Source organism: Cetorhinus maximus, chromosome 19, assembly GCF_964194155.1.
Source record: "Cetorhinus maximus chromosome 19, sCetMax3.hap1.1, whole genome shotgun sequence".
In the NCBI taxonomy this organism is placed as follows: Eukaryota; Metazoa; Chordata; class Chondrichthyes; order Lamniformes; family Cetorhinidae; genus Cetorhinus; species Cetorhinus maximus.
Window position 1 is genome coordinate 67,171,398 of NC_135897.1, and position 22,148 is coordinate 67,193,545.

The window sequence follows — 22,148 nt, forward strand, 5'->3', positions numbered from 1 at the left end:
TCTGGTTACTCAAATGGGCTTTACTTGTTCTGCACATATCTTTCTAAGTCTACACCCCGCCAGACCCCACACTTGTCTTGAATTTCAGATTTTAAAACAAAAGACAAAACTCCAAAATATTCAATCTTTATGGAAGCATATACATTGATCTACAATGGTTTTGTAAGCTTCTTGTGATTGTATTTCCTTTCGAACTGGCCAACGTCAAATTTTCTCTTGCAGCCATTGTAATTCATGTAGCGAATCTTGCCAAAGACAGGTCGCTCTGCCCAGCCTTGGTCATGGATTCCACAGATTGACCACATGCAGCCTATAATAGAAATGAGTCGGACACAGGGCACAGGTAATTAGGAATAGATAACAAATAACTGCATATCTTGTGGTGAGCTGAACAGTCGTGGTTCATCAGAAAAATGCATTTCTGGGCATGATTTGCTTGCTGAAACCTTTCAAGGTCATCAACGATGAACTTGTGTAGCATTTCACATATGTTTGTCAATGGGAAGATTATATTTCAAGTCAGTGTTAGAAGTTATGAAAAGCAATGATGGTTTTGGCAAGTTAGGGGTGCATTGTGGGTGGGACATGACTATCATGGTCAGATTTTAGAGCAGAACCTGTTTCTGCTGTGCTTGTACCCTACTTTCAAACCAGTAATTTCTGGATCAGATGGGAAAGGGGCATTTCCTCAGCAACCCTTCTTCATCACACGTGAAAATGAAATGCTCAGCTTAAGGTGTTAGAATTTTGGCCATTGCCAGATATAATTGCCATCAGTGTAGCAAAGAGCATATAAATGTAATATAATGTTGTCATGAGCAGAACCACTTTAAAGATGTTGGCTTACTTTGCTCACATTTCAGTTTTTCCTGTATATTAGAGGAATTTATTTAAGCTTTGCAAAGCAATTGGATTGTACATTAAAACATCGGAGTGAGAAGCTCTTTAATCACCCGTGCACTCATCGGCCCATCTGATCACTGGCCCATCTCAACCCCTATCAACAGTAAGAGAAACCACAAATCAGCAGGGATTCGACTATTTGCAATCTTGATGGAATGGAGGGAGGAATCGGAGAACAGAAGAGGGCAATGGAGTGTGAGGCAGCATCAAAAAGGGATGGGGCCATCCTGCTTTCACCTCCCACAATGAGTTCAGGGTGTTTTTGAGTTTTGCTTTCATCAACTTTTGATTCATTAAGCAAAGCTTCAAAGAAGTGTACGGCTTGTTGCACAATATGCTGCAGCCCAGATTAAGTCAGTGAGCAGCTCTGCTAATAGCTGTCAAAGTCAGCAGAACTCTCCGCATTTTTGTAATGGCTCCTTCCAAACTGCGGCGGGGTGGGGTGGAGGATTGTGGCACATTAGGTTGAGAGCTGTCCAAGACTGCACAAATCACAGATACCATCTTCAGGAGAGATGAGGAATTCATCCAATTTGGGATGACTCCTGGGAATTAACAATGACAAGGCTGTTCAGCTCCAACATTTTGCTAGTTCTCCAAATTTCAGGAGGCAATACATAGTACTCACAATAAATAGATGCATAGCATGGAGTACTTTTCTGAATAGAAAGATTACGCACCCTCGATGTTCAAATCGCTCGTAGTTGACTACGATAAGTCCTGAAAGTCAATGCCAGATTTCTAACTCTATTCAGTGAAAACAGTCAAGTGTCAAGATGGCTTCTAAGAAACGAGGTCTACTCCTCGCTTTCAAGGTTCATCAGTCCACTTTTTAACAGTGTTACAAAATCCATTCATCACCTAAAGTGGTCACTGAGAGAACTCCAAAGCTTCTAAAGACAAATTTTCATTGCCTTGAGTGATCTGTAGGGACACTGCAGTATGCTTCTGAAGGGGCGTCTGGTTTTGATGCTGCTCACATTATCCTTCACAGCTTTGCTATTCAGAAAGGAATGGGAATGGAATCCCAAGAGACTGACTTTTCTTTGGAGGGGTAACATTTTCTCATTCCAAAGGGCAAGGTAGGGGCTACAAATTATCTATTTACGTAAATTGTCTATTGGCGGTTATTTTTAACTTCTGAGTATGCGATAATTATTTATGCTTAGACACGATGTATTTGTGCACACAAATTTATGAGATAAATATAAGGCAACTTAATACTTACCTACGTATCCATTTGGATCTTTGCCATCGAGTTGATAACGGTCATTCAAGTAGATGGAGAACTGCAAGGCTTCCTCCGGAGAAGTGGTCCACTCCAGGATCTTTTTAGCCCAGTACATTCGTAGAAAACCATGCATCTTCCCTTCTTGGACCATCTGAAGCTACAAAAAACAACAAAAAAGATTGCAGCTGATGGTATTGCACTTCACAAGAATGAAGGCTGTGGGGTGGTGGGTAGGATCGGAGTGTATGTTCATTTTGGGTGAATGAATCAAAATGGGCTGAATCCCTTTCTTCATTTGGAAGTATCCCATGAAACAGTGATTTTAAAAATTTTTTGGAACTTATGAATTTTAAGGCCTTCAGCTTTCAGAAGCTGATTAAGGTTATGGTACTGATGCTCATTAAACACAACAGGATATCGTGTCCAATGTTACTCCTAAAATGTGCATCAGTAGCACACAAGCATTGAAATAAACAGGCTGTTGGCAACTTTACCAGTTAATTGGGAGAATTTCCAGCATAATGCAAGTCGTGACTTTAAAAATGCAAACTGCCCATGATAAAAACATTGTGCTCAGAAGTTTTTCTAGCATTTGGAAGGAACATTGCTAGTGTCTGTATGTACCTGTGCAGCATTCCACAGGGGGTCATGTGTTTTCCCATCTTCCAGTTGTTTCAATGTGTAAAGATGTGATCGTTGGTCTTTGCTGTGTATTTTCAGAGTTTTCTGTGCCCAGTCATAGGCGCCTAAAAGAAGCAAATTACTCAAATGGTAACCAAGGACCAGCTTTTAACATCTGAACTGGTGGTTAAAAAAAAAATGTTTTCTCATTTCACGTCTGGTTCTTTTGCCAATCACCTACAAATACTCAAGAACACAATTCTCCATTTCTTAAAATGTAACGAGGCATGTTAACTGCAAGTAGGTTTCCAGTAAATTAGACCATGACAATTTTAACCATAGTCTCATTACTGTGCCTCTGGTTCACTTGCCACCCAGAATTGGCTGGAATTGGACAGGAAGAGGCTGCTGGCCTTTGGAAAAATCAGACAACCAAGGGTCATCTGCTGGCACTTAGGTACGTGTGGAGTAAGTGACTCCAGAGGGTCTCAGTGTAGGAGGGGGGTAGGGGTGGGGGTGGGGGTGGGTCTGGGCCAGAGAAAGCCGTAAATGTATTTTGGGGCCTGGAGGAGCATTCTACAAAAAGAGAATTTAAAACTTTCCCTTTGTGGCCTTTTCTTCCCAACATGTCCTGAGTTGGTTTGGCCCGGCAGGTAAGTTATGGCAGCTTCCCTGTTCAAGCTGCTAAGTAAACATATTGTTAGAGTCCAACTGATGTTATTGGAGCCTGATTAGCATTTTTAAAGTAGAATTTCGGTCAAGTTAGCTAACCCACCCATCCATAAACCCCAAGTAAAAACTGTGTAGCAATATCTAGTCAGCACGAGGCTGGGTAAGTAACTTGGATGATTATAATTGCTCATGCAGCCAATTGCTGCTGGGAAAGTGGGATTGCTCCCCCCCGTCCCCCCCCAGCTATACTTTATTAGCAGTGCACAGCAGTAAACCAACATAAAAAGAAAAGGGCACATTATGTTAGATTCCACAGATCTGCAAGATGAGGATTTTTAGTTTCTTATTCAACTGAATTGAATTCAATAATTGTGATTATCTTGTAAGATTCAAACAACAAAAAGCTAACTAAGTGTGATCACTTGTTATTCAATACTCCGCTTGATTTAAGATGAAACAAGGCTACTCCTCACCTTCAATCTTGTCGTACTGTTTATTGTAAAAACAAAAATTGTCCGCCAGCTCCCGCCGCACCACAGCTTCTTCGATATAACTGTCCACACTGTCCTTGAACTTGTTGCGGTACTTCCTTATCTCCAGGATCGTGCGCTGAACTGAAATCTGACCTGCAAAAGGACATAGAGATACTCACCCTCACTGAAGATATTATTTCTGAACTGCCTTGTGGTAATCTGGGGAAGCAGCAAAATTCCACGCTTTTGCAGAATGGATCATGGAAGGAGGCCATTTGGCCCAATAAACCAATATTAGTTGCCAACTCAAACTGGAGGTTTCTAACAGAATCTAATTTCTTTGCCCCCTTCCCTGCATCCTTTAATATTCCTTTTCAAAATGTTTATTCAATTCCCTTTTAAATGATGTCATAGTTTCTGTCACAGTGGTAAAACATTCCATTCCTAATAACTTGTGTGTGGGGGAAAAGGTCTTCTAACACACCCTCGCTTGTCTAGTCAGGATCCTGAGTGTTTGCCCCCTTCTTTTGGATTTGCCAAACAATGAAAACAATTTTTCATAATTCACTCTCTCAAAACCCTTACAATTTTAAAACCTTTTAATATATGCTCTTTTGGAACTTTTCAACAGAAAGTTAATTGTTTGAATCTTTCATCATAACTTTAACTTCTCAATCATGGTACAATTTGCATGAATCTATACGTAACTCGTCCAAGGCTTTAATATCCTCTCTACTAGGTGACCATTGGGTATGTGGCATACTCCAAACTGTGGCCCAACTATTGCCTTGTACAAATCCAACATCATTTTCAATGCTCTTATGCATAAAACTCAAAATACCATTTTCAAATCTATATATAGGCATCCTGGGTCTTTCTGTTCCTCCACTTACAAATCTTGCCAGTTAAGATATTCTTCCTTGTGCTACATTTTGTCTTCCAACATGTACTATTTCACATTTCTTTGTATTAAACAGCATATGCCATCTGTCTGCTCATTTTGCTAACCTACATAGCCTGCTACGATCTTCTTCAGTTTGCCAAACCCTAAATTTAGTTTCTGCTTAACTTTTAAAATAGTTCCTCTTTGTGCATTTTTTCCAAAGTTTTACATAAATGGGAAACCAAATAGATGCTAGTTCAGATAATGGGGCACACCACCTATATCCTACTTATACCTTTCTAATTCAAACAAATACCCTTTTACCCCTATTTACCCCTATTCATTGCCCTAGCCATTTATCTATCTATATGGTTACATTCTGCTTAATACCAATTTTCACATTTTACATTTTTTGACTATTTTCCCAAAGACAAGGTATTACGACTAATATTAAAATATTACTTGTATGTTAAATCCATCAGTCATTAAATTAAAGTAACAACTGACAGAGAATGGGAAATGTGCATTAAAGCTACATGGATCCTTAGATGAGGAGACGGTTAGAGGTCAGCCATTTGTTTTCCTTCCCCAAGCAAGAGAGAACAAAAATAAATATTTTCAGGTTGATTTGATGCAAGATCTGGTAATTGAAACAAGGAGTGACAGATTGCAGTGTTTGAGAGAGCATGGACTAGGCCTGGAGAGGGTAGATCAGCTTCAGTGATGACCTGCACTAGTTAAGTGAGCCCACTAATAGAGTTAGTATAGTATACTTGTGTTATGTTTCTTGTTCATAAAGAAGGAACAGACATTAGTTGGATTAAGTTCAGATTTAATTAGTGCTGTAATTCTGTGTGTAAAATAAAGCAGCTTTACCATTTGTACCTGTTCGCTATTCATTAAGGTGTTGGCAGGCCACCTACCAAAGGATTAGAGGAGTGCAGTGAGGACAGGTGCAAAATATACAATTTTAATTTGAGGTCACAGAGTGATTGCATATTGCTATGGCTCTGATTTTTCTTGTTGTATGATCAGATATTGAACAATATTTACAACACTTATAAGACTTTATTTATAAATTCTGTGATTTACTCGAGGGGTTCCATAAACATTCCTTGAAGTACAATTTCCTTTTGAGTATATATCTCGGCAGAGAAGAAGTACTGGAGAAACTTAAGGGACTAAAATCCGACAAATCCTCAGGTCCTGATGGCCTATTTCCTACATTCCAAAAGAGATAGCCGCAGCAATAGTGGATGCTTTGACAATGATTTTCCTAAATTCTTTAGATTCTGGAACAGCCCCAGTAGATTGGAAGTTAGCAAATGTAACATCACTATTCAAGAAAGGAGGGAGAGAGAAAACAGGGAACCACAGACTAGTTAGTCTGACTTCAGTCATTGGGAAAATGCTGGAATCTATTATTAAGGAAGTCTTAACAATACACTTAGTTTGTTTTTGCAAAAGGAAAATCATGTTTGACAAATTTATTTGAGTTTTTTAAGGATATGACTAGTAAGGTGGATAAAGAGGAACCAGTATTTGTAGTGTACCTAGATTTCCAAAAGACATTCAATATAGTGCTAAACAAAAGGTTAATAGGCAATTTAAGGGCTCATGGAGTTGGGGGTAATATATAGCATGGACAGAGGGTTGGTTAAAGGACAGGAAATAACAAGGAGGCATAAATGGGGCATTCCTAATGTGATGGACTAACTTTTCTTTTTATAAAATATATATAGAGATATGCTCATTACTATCTCTAAAAATTTCAAATTGGACAAAGACCTAAAATGGCTGAATCTATGTCTGTCTGTGACCCCTAACAAAAGCAGCTACCTGGCAATATTAGGGAAACTCGTATATTGTTATCCCTGAAAAGCCACTAATGACCCCCTGTGGGCTGCACAGACCAAGTTCTGAGAGGTATACAAAGGCCACCTGCATTTCATAACCCAGGGTGGACAACAGGAGTCTGCTCGTCTGCCAGGACAAATGGCCCTGCAACCTTCCTTTCAATTCTTAATGATTGAGACATTTAACAACCTAGGGGATACACGTCCTTTGACAAAGACAGTGTGGAGAGGTGGGAGTCATGTGACATGGGCCTCTGACTTGTGGAACCAGTAATATTACCTTGCCGAACTACAAAGTTGCAGTATGCTTTTTTATCATCTGACTAGCAGCCTCCCAGACAAGGAGCTCTTGCCCAGGTTGGACTCCTGGCCCCATCTACATTGCTTCTGCTGTAAATTCCATGCCATCGCCTACAAGACTGATTAATCTCTGCATGCCTATCTCAACATGCGAAGTCAACACCACTGGAAAAGTGAATTATCCAGCATCGGTTTTTAGTTCACCGACCTCTGTGAAGCACTACCTCATTGTACTTTGATTCTGGCTTCTGTGAACCAATATTTATTTTCTTTGTGGTCTCTGTACTGTAAATCCTTCTTTTTTTTGATCCCTCTCTTTACTGTCTGAGTGTGGAGGCGAGGTTGTGTCCCTTCTCCCATGTTTTGAGTGTTTGCAAATAAACTAACCCTTTGAGTTCATCCTATCTCGAGTTTGTTGTGGGGTTATTAATAGAAAGTTGGGTCGCACCAAAATCAATGGGTTGGGGAATACACCACTGCTTATAAAGAAGGGAAACAAATCAAAACACCTTTCTATTTATGGGTGGGTGGCGAGAGAAGAAATTAGTGCTGTTTAAATTAGCCCCGTTTAAATTAGCCCCACTCCTGTTCGTAACACTAAGTCGGAAGGCAGTGACTAGTGGAGTCCTGCCAGGATCAGTGTTGGGGCCTCAGCTATTTACAATCTATATTGATGACTTTGACAAAGAAACAGAGAGTAATGTATCTAAGTTTGCTGATGATACAAAGCTTGGTGGAAACGTAAGTTGTGAAGAGGAGATAGAAAGGCTGCAAAGAGATACAGACAGGTTAGTGAGTGGGCAACAAGATGGCAGATGGCGTATAATGTGGGAAATTAATCACTTTGGTCATTAGAGTAAAAGATCAGAATATTTTTTAAAATGCGTGAAACTTGTAAATGTTGTTGTTCAGAGAGACTTGGGTGTGCTCGTACAAGGGATTCAAAGTTGGCATGCAGGTGCAGCAAACAATTAGGAAGGCAAATGGAATGTTGGTCTTTATTGCAAGGGGATTGGAGTACAAGATTAAAGGAGTCTTGCTACAATTGTACAGAGTTTTGATGGGATCACACCCGGAGTACTGTGTGCTGTTTTGTTCTCTATATTTAAGGAAGGATATACTTACATTGGAAGCAGTATAATGAAGGTTCACTAAATTGGTCCCTGGAATGAGGGGTTGTCTTATGATGAAAGGCTGAGTAAATTGGGCCTATATTCCTTGGAGTTTAGAAGAATGACAGGTGATCTCATTTGAAACATCCAAGATTCCAAAGGGGCTCGAAGATACTGAGAGGTTGTTCCTGTTGGCTGGGGAATCTAGAAAACGGGGCACAGTCTCAGGATAAGGGATTGATCATTTAGGTCTGAGCTGAGGAGAAATTTCTTCACTAAAAGGGATGTGAATCTGGAATTCTGTACCCCAGAGGGTTGTGGGTGCTCCATCGTTGAATATATTTAAGGCTGGGATAGACAATTTTTGGTCTTTCAGTGAATCAAGGGATATGGGGAGTGTGCAGGAAAGTGGAATTGAAGCCCAAGATTGGCCATGATTGTACTGAATGGTGGGGCAGGCTTGATGGGCCCTATGGTCTATTCCTGCTCCTATCTGTTGTGTTCTCTGGTCACAGCTCTTTCACAGAGTATACTTATAACAACAAACTTTCTAACAGTTTGTCTACAATTCTCCTGCACTGTTTTAGAGGCACATCTACTGAGGTCAGTCTAGCAGTGAAGTTGAAATACTTCTTTTGAGATGAGAAAAAAATCCAAGGATTCCCAAAGTTAAATGCTTCCTGGACACTCACCAAAGTGAAACCATGGTGACATATTACTCAAGGCAGTTTTATTTGGGTTGTTTCTGTCTGTGCTGAAGTGCTTGAGCTGTTCCTCAAAGAATGACTCCATTCTAGTTAGACCTGCTGCAGTCCCTGGTTTGGCCCAGTCAACTTCCTTAACTGTGTGGTCCACCTGAAGTTTTGCATAGGCCGCATCCCAATCAATCAACTGGAAAGATAATTGCAAAACAAATGAAAGCTACAATTGACAGATTATTTATAATAATCAAATCTTTAGTAAACATAGAGAGCAAGTAAACAACTATTAGATATTGTAATCATATGGTGGTGGTACGTTACAGTTCACTCAGGGAGTCCAAGTTGCTGTGGCAACATGCACTTTTACACGTATGTTGTAGTCTGGAGCTATACATAGTGATGGTAGAGGCTCCAACTTTCTTTCTATCACATGGCTAACTAGAAATCTCTCCCACTCTTACCACCTGCCACTGGCATGTCTTGGAATCATTTGCAGGTTTTTACTCAACCTGTCTGGCTGCATTATGAATACATCTTCCTTGGCCATCAAGTCCTGGGCTGGGAATCAAACCCAAAGCTTCTCACTCAGAGGCTGGGATAAAGTAACAAAACTAAATCAGCGGTAAATCAGAAGACAACCACAAAATTCTTATTTACCTGAAAGATGATTCATAATGATTCAACTATCACAACATTATACATGTTTCAAGACTGAAAAGCTGTATGATAATTAGTTTTAAAATTGTCGCAATGTAATGAAACAAATGTGGAATATCCAGTAGAACTTAATACTGTACATAGTTCCTTTAGGTGAGCCATACTTACTTCCTTTTCTGATGTGGCAGGGAAAAGAGGATTAGCATGGCTTTGAGCACCAGGGTTTCAGTAACTAACTCGACAGCATTGCAAGGAAAATATATTACATGAAATATTGAACAATAAAACAAAAATCAAACTGTGGATAAACCTGACATGCTTAAAGCAGGTAGCAATAAAAGCACCTGTTTATCTATGAAGATTTTCCTTATGAAAATTATGAATGTGCTCACTTGGTTTTAGACCCAAAATATGCTAAGCATTTGCCCATACAAAAACAATTCTACATCAGACTTACTGTTAGAATGAGAAAACTGGCTTCTGGTCAAACATTGATTTTGTTTGATCCAAATGGCTTTGTAGCAAAATCTGACCAGCAATTTTGAAATTCTTGTGTCATAGTCAAAGGCACAAGAGAAATCCTCAAATCTCGAAACTGGTCTATTGCCTAGGAGAAGTCATTAGAATCCAACTGTAGGCAGAGAGGATTCGTCACACAATCATCCCAATGAATGAATTTCTAGTCATAAAATTGGCCAGCAAACTTTGGGGGGCCATTGGAACTAAACATAATAGAATTTTTTAAATCACTTTTTAAAATAAAAAAGCAGCCTTTTTTAGTGCTTAGCAGAGATTAATATTTTTAATGATTATGCAGATTCCTGGTGTTACATTGCTGACCTTTCAGACAGCAATAATTACAAATTAATTGTGGAGTTAAAACATTGACTTGTTTCTGTATTTTCCAACGTTTTAATTAAGCTAGTAAGCTTCTAGATGAAATATTCCATGATACCAACCTGTGATTTCAGGGGAGAGGTATAAGGATGCTGGACAACAGGAGGAAAGTCTGTCAGGAATTGAGGGAGTTTGTCATGAATTTTCTTCCTGATTGTTCTGGCACTGTATTCTTGTTTCTCTGAGGCTACCCAGCAGGGTACAATATTGTGAGCATCAACCTAAACGCCATAAACAAAATACCTATGCATTATAAAAAGAATAAGGGAAGCAAGTTGCAGCAGCATTCTTTGCGTTGCAACATCTTCTTATGTATAGTCTGTAATTTAGTCAGTTTTTGTTCCTCTACAAAACAAAGTGGAATGCATCTCCAAACCTGAGGAATATGGACTAATTACTGGTCTATTCTTTGCACCATATAGACATATATATATTTAAAAAGTTGCATCTAATTGAATTTAGCATTTTTAACAGATACAATGCGCAGCAACAGCAAGTAATGCTAACCAGATCTTGGGATGTACAACACAAATCCCAGGAGGTGATGTTTCTGATACCGGCACAGCTAGACATTGAGTACTGTGTACAATTCTGGTCGCCCTGCTACAGCAAGGATACTCTTTCGAGTTATCAACAGTCACAGATTGCAACTCTTTTGAGTACAATCACAGTTCTTTGTTTCCAGGAGTGGGACATGAACCCACAACCCTCTGATTCAAAGGCGAGGGTGCTATGGACTGATATCCAGGCACTGGAGATGGTGCAGCAACGAGCAACCAATCTGCTACATAATTGAAGGCATCTGAGTTATAAGATGGGTATCAGTTAGCTCAGTTAGCTAGATGGCTAGCATGTGGTAGCATGTTGACACTGACAGCATGAGTTCAATCCCTGTATAGTTGTGGTAGTTCATGGAGGCTTTGCCTATGATTGATGTGGAATGGTGCCCCTCTAGCTATATAACCAACTGTCTCCAATGGACAGAGATGCTTGTGGCCCCTTGTTGACTATGGATAATTACCTGAACTATAAGGAAAGGCTGAAGGCCTTCCAATTGTTCACAATACAGGAGAAAAGGCAACTGTGTTTGTTTCTTCATTGCTTTTTGGTTTTTGAAGAATAGATCTGGGGATGAATTACATTGAAATGTTTTATTTCAAAAAATATTGTATATGTTTCAAAAGTGAGAAGCTCGATGTGTTAATACTGTGAGGCAGGTACTGGCCGTGGATTTCATGCTCATCTTAGATGACCAACAAATTTTCACAACCATTGTAGTGAGAACAATTTTCATGGCTATTCAGGTTTTGTATAAAGGGCTACAGGGACAGTCCTTGTCCTGGAGGGCCGGCGGGGGGGGGGGTGGGGTGTGTGTGTGTGGATGTTTTTGCAGTTGGATGTTGTTTGACAGCAAGGTACTGCCTCAAACAAATCAGCCCACAAAAAGCACAGGGTGCGTGGTTTATTATTTTTTCCCACTTTCAAGAAGATTGAGTGAAGTGAGTGGAATTTGCTTTGACTGTTAATCCCTACGATCACTTGCTGTCTGTAAATAAAGTACCTTAATAATTCATGTCTGGCCTTGTTTCACTAAATTTTTTTCAGTCTGCCTTCAAAAACATTTCAGAAACTCATGATGGCAGTGTGAAAGACATGATATCCAGCTCAAGTCATAAGGAGGTGCCATTGTTACATTCCTGAATTACACTATCGCGTAAGAATGTATTGGGCCACAGGAGCACACCTCTGAAAGTAAGGCATTCAGACTATTTACAAGAGTGACAATACCATTGTATCCAAGGCCTCCAAACAACGCATCTACCCAACCCTTCAAGCACCACCTGGCCCACATGTGGTAGAGTCTGCATATCGCGCATTGGACTTATCTCAGAACTCATCAAACTGGCATAGACGTAAGTCATCCTCAATCCCAAAAAACGGCCCAAGAAGGAGAAGTGTATCCAAGGGAATATTTAGCAAAGGCCACAAACCTGATTAATAGCTCCTCTCGGCTGTTGAAAATAATGCAGGATCCTTAAGCAAAAGAATAAATTTAGCTGCAATGTGTTCAAGTTTGCCATACATTCTAGAACTAGCTTAGAAGAAGGAAGGTACACTTACAGATAAAAGCAAAATACTGCAGATGCTGGAAATCTGAAACAAAAACAAAAACAAAAATAGCTGGAAAAACTCAGCAGGTCTGACAGCATCTGCGGAGAGGAATACAGTTAACATTTCGAGTCCATATGACTCTTCATCAGAAAGTACACTTACAGTTCAGGTTTAGCTACTTGATATATGAGGGTGGTGAATGTGTGGAACAAGTTGCTCAGAAAGGCAGTGGAATCACTGCAGAAAAATAGAACAGGATAAAGACTGGGAAGCAGGATTACAAATTATTTTTTGATCCTGTAGTTTTCTGTTAAACCTGAACTGTCAGTGCACCTTCCCTTTTCTAAACTGGTTCTAGAAAGTGTGGAAAACTTGAACATATTGCACTGAAACTTATTGATCTGCTTAAGGATATTAACAATACATAAAAATTTATGGAGATGCAAAGCCCTGTATTGTAGCACAACATAATAAAGAAAAGAAAAACTTGCATTGATATAGCACATTTCAAGGTCTCAGAACTTGCCAAAGTACTTTACAGCTTTTGAAGTGTGGTCACTGTTGCATTGTAGAAAACATGGCAATCAACTTGTGCACCACAAGGTCTCACCAACAGCAATGAGATATTGACCAGGTAAATGTTTTTAAAAATTATGTTAGTTGAGGGATAAATCTTATACTGAAATTGTATTCTTCACAATTAAAGCTCCCTGTGATGAAAGATGTAAATATTTTATGCTGTATAATAATTAGATCCATGTTATTCAGAACACAGATGTTCTTTTGAGAAATTCTGCATGGAAGATAAAGTGCAATGCTCCCAGAGCCTATCATCAGTGTGAACCTCATAGTACTGACATGTTGCACTGTCTACCAAATTTCAGTCATTTACTGCAGTCATTCAAAAGATCAATTTCATTGAAGGAAAAGATATACACACATACCTGGACAAATTGTAAATCTTCCGGTAGGTTGTGTCTCACATTCTCGACCCACTGAAGTGGGGGACGCAATGGAGAGAAATCTGTAACCACACTTCCAATGTTGTTTTCTTTAACAAACTCGGGCAAGACATCTTTGGCAAATCCAATGAGCAGATGGAAAGAAATATCCAGTTGTTTGCACTCCTGCAAGGTAAGGTCAGCAATACTGTCAGTGAGGACGAGGAAAGTCAGTGCTTCATATTCTGGTTCATCAAATTTACCAGCACTATTTATTTTTCTCTTTCTCTTTTGTTCAAAGCCTTTTCTCCATTGTCCTCTCTTTAAACTTTAAAAGGTAGGAAGACAATACCATTGTATCCGAAGCCTCCAATTATCCCAATTGGAAAGAAGATTGACTGGCTAACAGGAAGCAGAGAGTAGGCATAAATGGGTCTCCATTCAGGTTGGCAAGATGTAACGAGTGGTGTGTCACAGAGATCAGTGCTGGGACCTCAACTGTTTACAATTTATGTAAATGACTTGGATTAAAGGATGGTTGCCAAACTTGCTGATGTCACAAAGATAGGTAGGAAAGTAAGTTGTGAATAGGACATGAGGAGGCTACAAAAAGATATAGATAGGTTAAGTGAGTGGGCAAAAATCTGGCAAATAGAGTATAATGTGGGAAAATGTAAAATTGTCCATTTTGGCAGGAAGAATAAAAGAGAAGCATATTATCTAATTGGTAAGAGATTGCAGAGCTCTGAGGTGCAGAGGGATCTGGGTGTCCTACTGCATGAATCACAAAAGGCTAATATGCAAGTACAGCAAGTAATTAGGAAAGCTAATAGAATGTTATTATTTATTGCAAGGGAAATTGAATACAAAAGTAGGGAGGTTATGCTTCAAGTTGTACAGGGCACTAGCGAGACCACATTTGGAGTACTGCGTACAGTATTGGTCACCTTATTTAAGGAAGGATGTAAATGCATTGGAAGCAGTTCAGAGAAGGTTTACCAGACTAGTACCTGGAATGGTTGGGCTGTCTTATGATGAAAGGTTGGACAGACTAGGCTTGTATCCACTGGGGTTTAGAAGAGTAAGAAGTGACTTGATTGAAACATATAAGATCCTGAGTGGTCTTGACAGGGTGGATGTGGAGAGGATGTTTCCTCTTGTGGAAGAATCTAGAGCTAGGGGTCACTGTTTAAAAATAAGGGGTCGTCCATTTAAAACAGTGATGAGGCAAAATTCTTTCACTCAGAGGGTCGTGAGTCTTTGGAACTCTCTTCCTGAAAAGGTGGTGCAAGCAGAGTCTTTGAATATTTTTAAGGCAGTGATGGATAGATTTTTGGTAAGCAAGGGGTGATAGGTTATCAGGGTTAGGTGGGATGCAGATTTCAGGTTACTATCAGATCAGCCATGATCTTATTAAATGGCGGAGCAGGCTCGAGGGGCTGAATGGCCGACTCCTGCTCCTTGTTCGTATATAATTGTTTATGTCTTTTTTCGGGTTCCAGGCAAAACACCAGAAGAAAAAAAAAGCCATGAAAGCTGTAGGATGATGTCAAAATCCAACTGGTTCTAATCCCCTTCAAGAAAATGTAACATCCCTACCTGGCCTGGTCCATATGTGACTGCAGTCCCACACTATGCACTAGATTCATATTGCCCTCTAAAGTATCACAGCAAACCATTTCATTGTAAAAACAAATTGCTACAATAAAGGATTTAACACCTCTGGAGAAACTAGGAATGGACAATAAATACACCCTTGTAGTTCTCTGCTCTCTGATCACCTTGTGACAATGTGGCATTATCATCAACGGGTAACAGCAACAGCTTGCGTTACTCTCAAATGTAGAAAGCATCCCAAGGTATTTCAAAAGGAAAAAAGGAGTGGAAATCTTTGTTGTGGGAAAAAGTGTTGACTGAAAACTTGATCAAAGAGATGTGCTTTGAGAAGAAGAATTTGGGAAGGGAGTTCCAAATAATAAGGCTAAGACCCCTGAAGGCTGCAGCTTTGAAGGTGAGATGAGGCGGAAGAGTGGGAAGCCAGAGTCAGAAGAGTGAATGTAGGAGGGGATTTGAGATTCAGAAGGTTGCAGAGTTTGGGTGGGCCAAGGATGTGGGGGAGATAAACACAGATAAACATTTTAAATTTAATTGGGCATTTTTTTTGGCTGGTAATTTTTTCATCCTGCTGGTAAATTTATTCAGGCCCATAAATGGGGCAGTTTACTTGCAACGGAGCATATCTATGAACATACAAAAGTACTACAAAAAACAGACATATACAATAAATACATTGTAAGGATAATGGATGATTCATATGAGAAATCACATCACAAAATCATTCAATAGCCTACTAGACAAAAATCATTGCATTCAGTTACAAGGAGGGTGTATGAAACTTCTTTCTTTATTTATGTCAACATATGTTGTTATCTACTAAGATAAAAGCAAAAAACTGCAGATGCTGGAAATCCAAAACAAAAACAAAAATAAAAATACCTGGAAAAACTCAGCAGGTCTGACAGCATCTGCGGAGAGGAGCACAGTTAACATTTCGAGTCCGTATGATTCTTCAACAGAACTAAGGAAAATTGGAAGAGAGGTGAAATATAAGCTGGTTTAAGGGGGTGGGGGGGGGGGGGGGTGGAGTGGGACAGGTAGAGCTGGATAGAGGGCCAGTGATAGGCGTAGATTGCCAAAAGATGTCATAGACAAAAGGACAAAGAGGTGTTGACGGTGGTGATATTAGCTAAGAAATGTGCTTATAGGTGACATTAAGGGTAGAAAGCAGGACGAGCAAGGTACAGATAGCCCTAGTGGGGGTGGGGTGGGGGGGGAAGGGATCGAAATAGGCTAAAGGGTAGAGATAAAACAATGGATGGAAATACATTTAAAAATAATGGAAATAGGTGGGAAAAGAAAAATCTATATAAATTATTGGAAAAAAGGGGGATCAGAAAGGGGGTGGGGATGGAGGAGAGAGTTCATGATCTAAAGTTGTTGAACTCCATATTCAGTCCGGAAGGCTGTAAAGTGCCTAGTCGGAAGATGAGGTGCTGTTCCTCCAGTTTGCGTTGAGCTTCACTGGAACACTTCAGCAGACCAAGGACAGACATGTGGGCATGAGATCAGGGTGGTGTGTTGAAATGGCAAGCGACAGGGAGATCTGGGTCATGCTTACGGACAGACCGAAGGTGTTCCGCAAAGCAGTCACCCAATCTGCGTTTGGTCTCTCCAATGTAGAGGAAACTGCATTGGGAGCAGCGAATGCAGTAGACTAAATTGAGGGAAGTGCAAGTGAAATGCTGCTTCACTTGAAAGGAGTGTTTGGGCCCTTGGACAGTGAGGAGCGGGGAAGTAAAGGGGCAGGTGTTGCACCTTCTGCAGTTGCCTGGGAAGGTACCGCGGGAGGGGGTTGAGGTGTAGGGGGTGATGGAGGAGTGGACCAGAGTGTCCCGGAGGGGAAAGCCGCCAGGGGGGTGAAGGGAAGATGTGTTTGGTGGTGGCATCATGCTGGAGTTGGCAGAAATGGCAGAGGATGATCCTTTGAATGCGGAGGCTGGTGAAGTGATAAATGAGGACAAGGGGGACCCTATCATGGTTCTGGGAGGGAGAGGAAGGTGTGAGGGCGGATGCGCGGGAGATGTGCCGGACACGGTTGAGGGCCCTGTTAACCATCGTGGGTGGAAAACGTCGGTTAAGGAAGAAGGAAGACATGTCAGAGGAACTGTTTTTGAAAGTAGCATCATCGGACAGATGCAACAGAGGCGAAGGAACTGAGAGAATGGGATGGAATCCTTACAGGAAGCAGGGTGTGAGGAGCTGTAGTCAAGGTAGCTATGGGAGTCGGTAGGCTTGTAATGAATATTGGTGGACATATTTCACCTCTCTTCTATTTTTCCTTAGTTCTGTTGAAGAGTCATACGGACTTGAAACGTTAACTGTATTCCTCTCCACAGATGCTGTCAGACCTGCTGAGATTTTCCAGGAATTTTTATTTTTGTTTTTATGTTGTTATCTACCCTTGATTCATAAAAAGAAAAAAAGCCTGGATTTATTTAATGCGTTTCACAACCTCAACATCCTAAAGCAACTTACAACCTATGAGTTATTTTTGAAGTGTAGTTATTATTGTTATGTAAGGAGCCCTGACAGCAACTTGCTCACAGTAATGAGCTAAATAACCAATTAAACTTTTTGGTGGTGTTGGTTGAGAGATAAATGTTGGCCAGGTCACTGAGAAAACACGCCCCCACCTTTTCTTTACATAGTGCCATAGAAACTATTATGTCCAGCAAAGAGGGCAGTTTTAACTGTAATTTCTAAAAAAATACTTATTATTATTTAAAAAAATTCTTTCTTGGAATGTGGGTTTCACATTGGTTGCCCTTGAACTTGCTAGGCCATTTAAGAGTCAACCACATTGCGTGTTGGCCAGATGAGGTAAGGATAGCAGGTAAAAGACATTAGTGAACCAGATGAGTTTTTATAACAGTCAATGATAGTTTCAGTGTCACAATCACTGAGCTTTATATTACAGATTTATTAACAGAATTCAAATTCCACCAGATACTGTGGTGGGATTTGAACCCATGTTCCTCAGAACATTAGCCTAGGCATCTGGATTACTAGTCCAGTGACATTACCACTATAGCACCATCTCCCTTCATAATGCACTGAAGTGTCAGCGTGGATTATGTGCTCCAGTCTCTGGTGGGACTTGAAAGGACAACCTTTTGACTCAGAGCTACTACTGCATAAAAGATTGAACTTTACATTTCTAGTGTATAATAAAGTACAGGATGTTGCAAGTATGCAGTCATACAAGTAATAAGCACTGTTGCACCACCTTGTCTCATCAAGCCAAACTAGTGTATTATTTCATAATCACTTAAAACCGAGACAGGTGTCGGGTGCATAATCTCCTTGACATCATTATCCCTCTTCAAGAGTCCATCCATTACACATGTCTAGAGATTTGAAAACACTAGTACAAGATTTTAATCAAACACAGAATACATGACAGTATTTACCTCAGCAACTTCCTGGAGTCCCTTCAGCATGAAATCAAAATGGCGGATAGTGGCATCATGGAACTTGGGTACCAGGCAAAAGCAGACATGGAGCGGGAGTTTATGCTTAAGAGCCAGCCATTGTGCATATAAGAAAGCCCAGTTATCTGTGGGAATAAATTATTCAAATTTGCTAGCAAGATGATACTTATCATAATGACTGATTTGATTCTAGCGTCATGCTAAAAGAAAGCTTGTTTACATGTTTGGTTTTTGGGTAACTCAATGAAATTGGAACTGGACAACAATCATACCAAAACCCTTCTGATACTGCTTGTTTAAAATTAACAGTCCATATCGCTATACACAGCTAGAAATAGGTTTGTTCTCTCACAGACTTTATGTATCCAATCGCAATTGAAGCCAAGTTTAAACATAAACTTCATTGTTACACATGAATGTTCTGCATCAAGTTTTTGTATGAAATAATATGGTAAATACCCATGGGAGCTTCCAATAAAATACAGATAATTAGGGTGTTAGGAAATGAAGTGCCCTTTATCATCAATAAAAATTAACATTCAGCCAACAGAGAGCAATGCTCAGGGAGAAAGAATGGGAAGAGGCTAAATAATTTGGATGAGAATCTTGTCTGATTGCCACTCTGATTCAAGGACAAAAAACAGGAAATATCAGACAGTGAATAAGTTTGCACATGTGCATAATTGGTGGCAACTAAAGCATACCATTATAGGGTATATGTCGAATGTAATATACAATTATAAATCAATTGAAAAATAAGCAATTAATGATTAAGACACGCTTATTATGAGATTCATTCTAAGAATGATGTTATTCCAACTCTTTGACATTTTATAATGATAAAACTGCAACATGTCACATTCAGAATGCAAGCGTATTGTTTGCATGAAGATGACAACGTACAACTCCCAAAGTGACCTACCCTGTACTCGTTGGTCACGGGACATCCAGTAAATAATTCCCTGACAGTTCTCCCTGATGCCCTTTGTTTTAGAAAGAAGACGAACACGTTTTTTGTTATAATTAAATTCTTCCACTGATGTTGCTGTGGACAAACGTGACTTTTTAATACTTTCCGACAGATCCCCCCCTCTTGAGGGAGCGGCCTTAGTCTGGTGTTCAACTTTCCTCTTTTTACCGTTGTTAGGATTGGACAACTCTCCCTCATTCAATCCTGGAGTAATCTCTTTCACTTTTCTCTTTTCCTTAGCATGGGGGTTCAATGCTTCTTTCTGACTGGAATCATTCTGATTAAGTTCCTTTCTCGATTTCTTCTTGGATGTATTCACACTGTTGGAGGAGCCGGAAAACGTTGTTGCCATTTTTTTTGAGCTCTCTTCAATTTTCTTGCTGTAGTCAGAACCTTCAGCATCACATCCGGGCTCTCTGTTGGCCCGTTTCCTGTTCTTCAACATATTGCTTCTTTGTTTAGCACTCTGCACCCACACACAAAATGAAAGTCTGAAGAAACAAATTACAGAATGCCTATGGCAAAATGATTGGCAAGTGATACTGAATAACCTGTAAAAAGAAAAAATGGAAATAGGTTTCCAAGGTTTTTACTATTTTATATTTAATAATACTGCAGGAATCCCGCATCTGATAAGTCACTTATCAAAATGTTCCTACACAGTTTTGAACATCTTGTGCATTTCCTAAACTAAAAAGGTATATCAACTCTGTTAAATAACAAAAATGCTGTGGGAGTGTTTATTATGAGTTGTTATTATGAGTTAATTTATATTCAAATAATCAAATGCAAACAACCTAAAGCGAAGTAAAAATAAAGTTGTTAAACTTGCAGCTTGCCTGCCATTGGGGTAGCGGTCATATATCGATAAGCTCTACTGAGCTGAAAGAAGGCTGATAGGATCATATGAAAATTGAAATATTTTGTCTGATTCTGGTTCAGTTTCTTTAAATCCAGCACATTAAAAGCTGTCAGATGTTTCCTGGTACTAAGCCTAGTTTTTTTTTTAAATCTTGCAATTTTCACTGGTTGCAGGTTTAAATCAAATGCCAACAATGTTGTTTGATGGATTCAGTTCACAACTGCCAGCTCCCTGTAAGGGCGAGATATTCAAAACCACAGAAGTCCCAAATATAGAAAAGACCAATTCTTTCTGAATAAAAGATGAGGTTCAGTTTGAAAGTCTCAGAGAAAAAAACTGGTTGATGTAAAAGTCTGCAACTACCATCTGTAAAGCTTCACATTGTGGGCAGGACCAAATTATCATCGACTGTTGTAAAAACCCATCTGGTTCACTGATGTCCTTTAGGGAAGGAAATCTACTGACCTTACCCAGTCTGACCTACGTGTGGCTCCTGACCCACAGCAATGTGGTTGACTCTTAACTGTCCCCTGAAATGTTCAGTTCAAGGGCAATTAGGGATGGGTAACAAATGCTGGCTTTGCCAGCACTGCCAATATCCCATGAAAAAATGAAGAGAAAATATATCAAAGGAGGATGCTTTGCAGGCCACAGCACTGTCTGCCCCTAGAGAATCAAAGTTGTCTGTGTAGTACCATTACATGAGGGACTTTTTCTCTCATAGAAACTGGAGGTGGCCATTCAGTCCTTCAAACCTGTTCTGCCATTCAATTAGATCATGGCTAATCTATTCCTTAACTCCATTTTAGTTCTGTAATCCTTAATACCCTTGCCCAATAAAAATCTATTAATCTCAGTTCTGAATATTTCAATTGACACACTTGCAACAGATTTTTGGGGGAAGAAAGTTGAGATTTCCATACCCTTTGAGTGAAGAAGTTCTTTGTGACATCACTCTTGAATAGCCTAGCTCTAATTTTAAGGCATTGCCCACCACCAGAGAAATATACCCCCACTCTCAATTCCTCTAATTGTCTAAACACCTCAGATAGAATACCCTAATCTTCTCTACTCAAGGGAGTACAAGCTTAGTCTATGCAACCTAGGCAAACAGTTGTCCTGCCATCCATTCTTAATTAGCACATTCTCTTAGATAATATCACCACCTTCAACACCTCTTTGTTCTTTTGTCTGTGACATCTTTTGGTTATCTGCTCCTATCACTGCTTGCTTGTTCCTACACCCCCACCCCCCCACACTTCTCTCCCCCACCCCCCACCCTCCCCCAATTTAAACCAGCTTATATTTCACCCCTCTCCTAATTTTACTCAGTTCTGTTGAAGGGTCATGAGGACTCGAAAAGTCAACTTTATTCTTCTCCACCGATGCTGCCAGACCTGCTGAGTTATTCCAGGTTAATCTGTTTTTGTTTAGGCAAACAGTTTTTTCAGTGCAATTTGATCTATTTCGATCTTTGTCCGTTTTTAAAAAAAATGCACCATCTGTTGCACTCTTGTTGGTCATAAAATTACACTTCTAACATCTGGCCTTTTGTTTTATCTGAAGTGAATTTCTCAATTACTGTAGACAGTTTTACAGGCACTCTCTTATCTCAGATTATTAGGTTTGGTCAATATAATCTCATCTGTACCAGTTGGCTGGCCTCCCCTGTTTCTTACCTGCTCAGGTTCATGCAGACGAGCAGCAGACGCTCTCAGTGTCCTGTTGCAACTGCCAGTCTAGCTACAGTCTCTTTGTTCAATGTCGCCCTTATGCAAGAATCAACATTGAAATGTTGTGTAACTTTCTCAATGTTATATAATTCCACTGGGCATGCGCACCCGCCCAGCTTCCGCATGTGAGGGGGAGGAGATTGCTGTGTTTTAAACTGTATGAGTTTTAAACT

The 22,148-nt window shown here is 40.0% G+C and overlaps 1 protein-coding gene across 3 annotated transcripts; it reads right to left on the minus strand.

Moving 5' to 3' along the window:
• cpdp (CPD photolyase) lies at positions 1-22,073 on the minus strand. Of its 3 annotated transcripts, none has more exons than XM_078564013.1 (10): positions 21,922-22,073; positions 19,333-19,931; positions 18,390-18,535; positions 13,363-13,545; positions 10,369-10,527; positions 8,744-8,942; positions 3,901-4,053; positions 2,759-2,880; positions 2,132-2,291; positions 1-310 (listed from the first exon to the last, which is right to left on the minus strand). In XM_078564013.1, the coding sequence occupies exons 1-10, from the start codon at positions 21,933-21,935 to the stop codon at positions 150-152; spliced, it is 1,896 nt and encodes a 631-aa protein (XP_078420139.1). In that variant the 5' UTR covers positions 21,936-22,073; the 3' UTR covers positions 1-149. The 3 variants fall into 3 exon arrangements, with proteins under 3 accessions (XP_078420139.1, XP_078420140.1, XP_078420141.1); XM_078564014.1 differs by having other exon boundaries at positions 19,333-19,871; positions 21,922-22,061; XM_078564015.1 differs by lacking the exon at positions 10,369-10,527.
• Positions 22,074-22,148: the final 75 nt, after the last annotated feature.

Coding starts and splice junctions, on each gene's coding strand:
- cpdp (XM_078564013.1), bottom strand. Junction 8,943..10,368: donor CCTCTCCCCTGAAATCACAG/GTTGGTATCATG, acceptor TTATCTTTCCAG/TTGATTGATTGGGATGCGGC. Junction 4,054..8,743: donor GTCACCATGGTTTCACTTTG/GTGAGTGTCCAG, acceptor GTCCTTTTGCAG/GTCAGATTTCAGTTCAGCGC.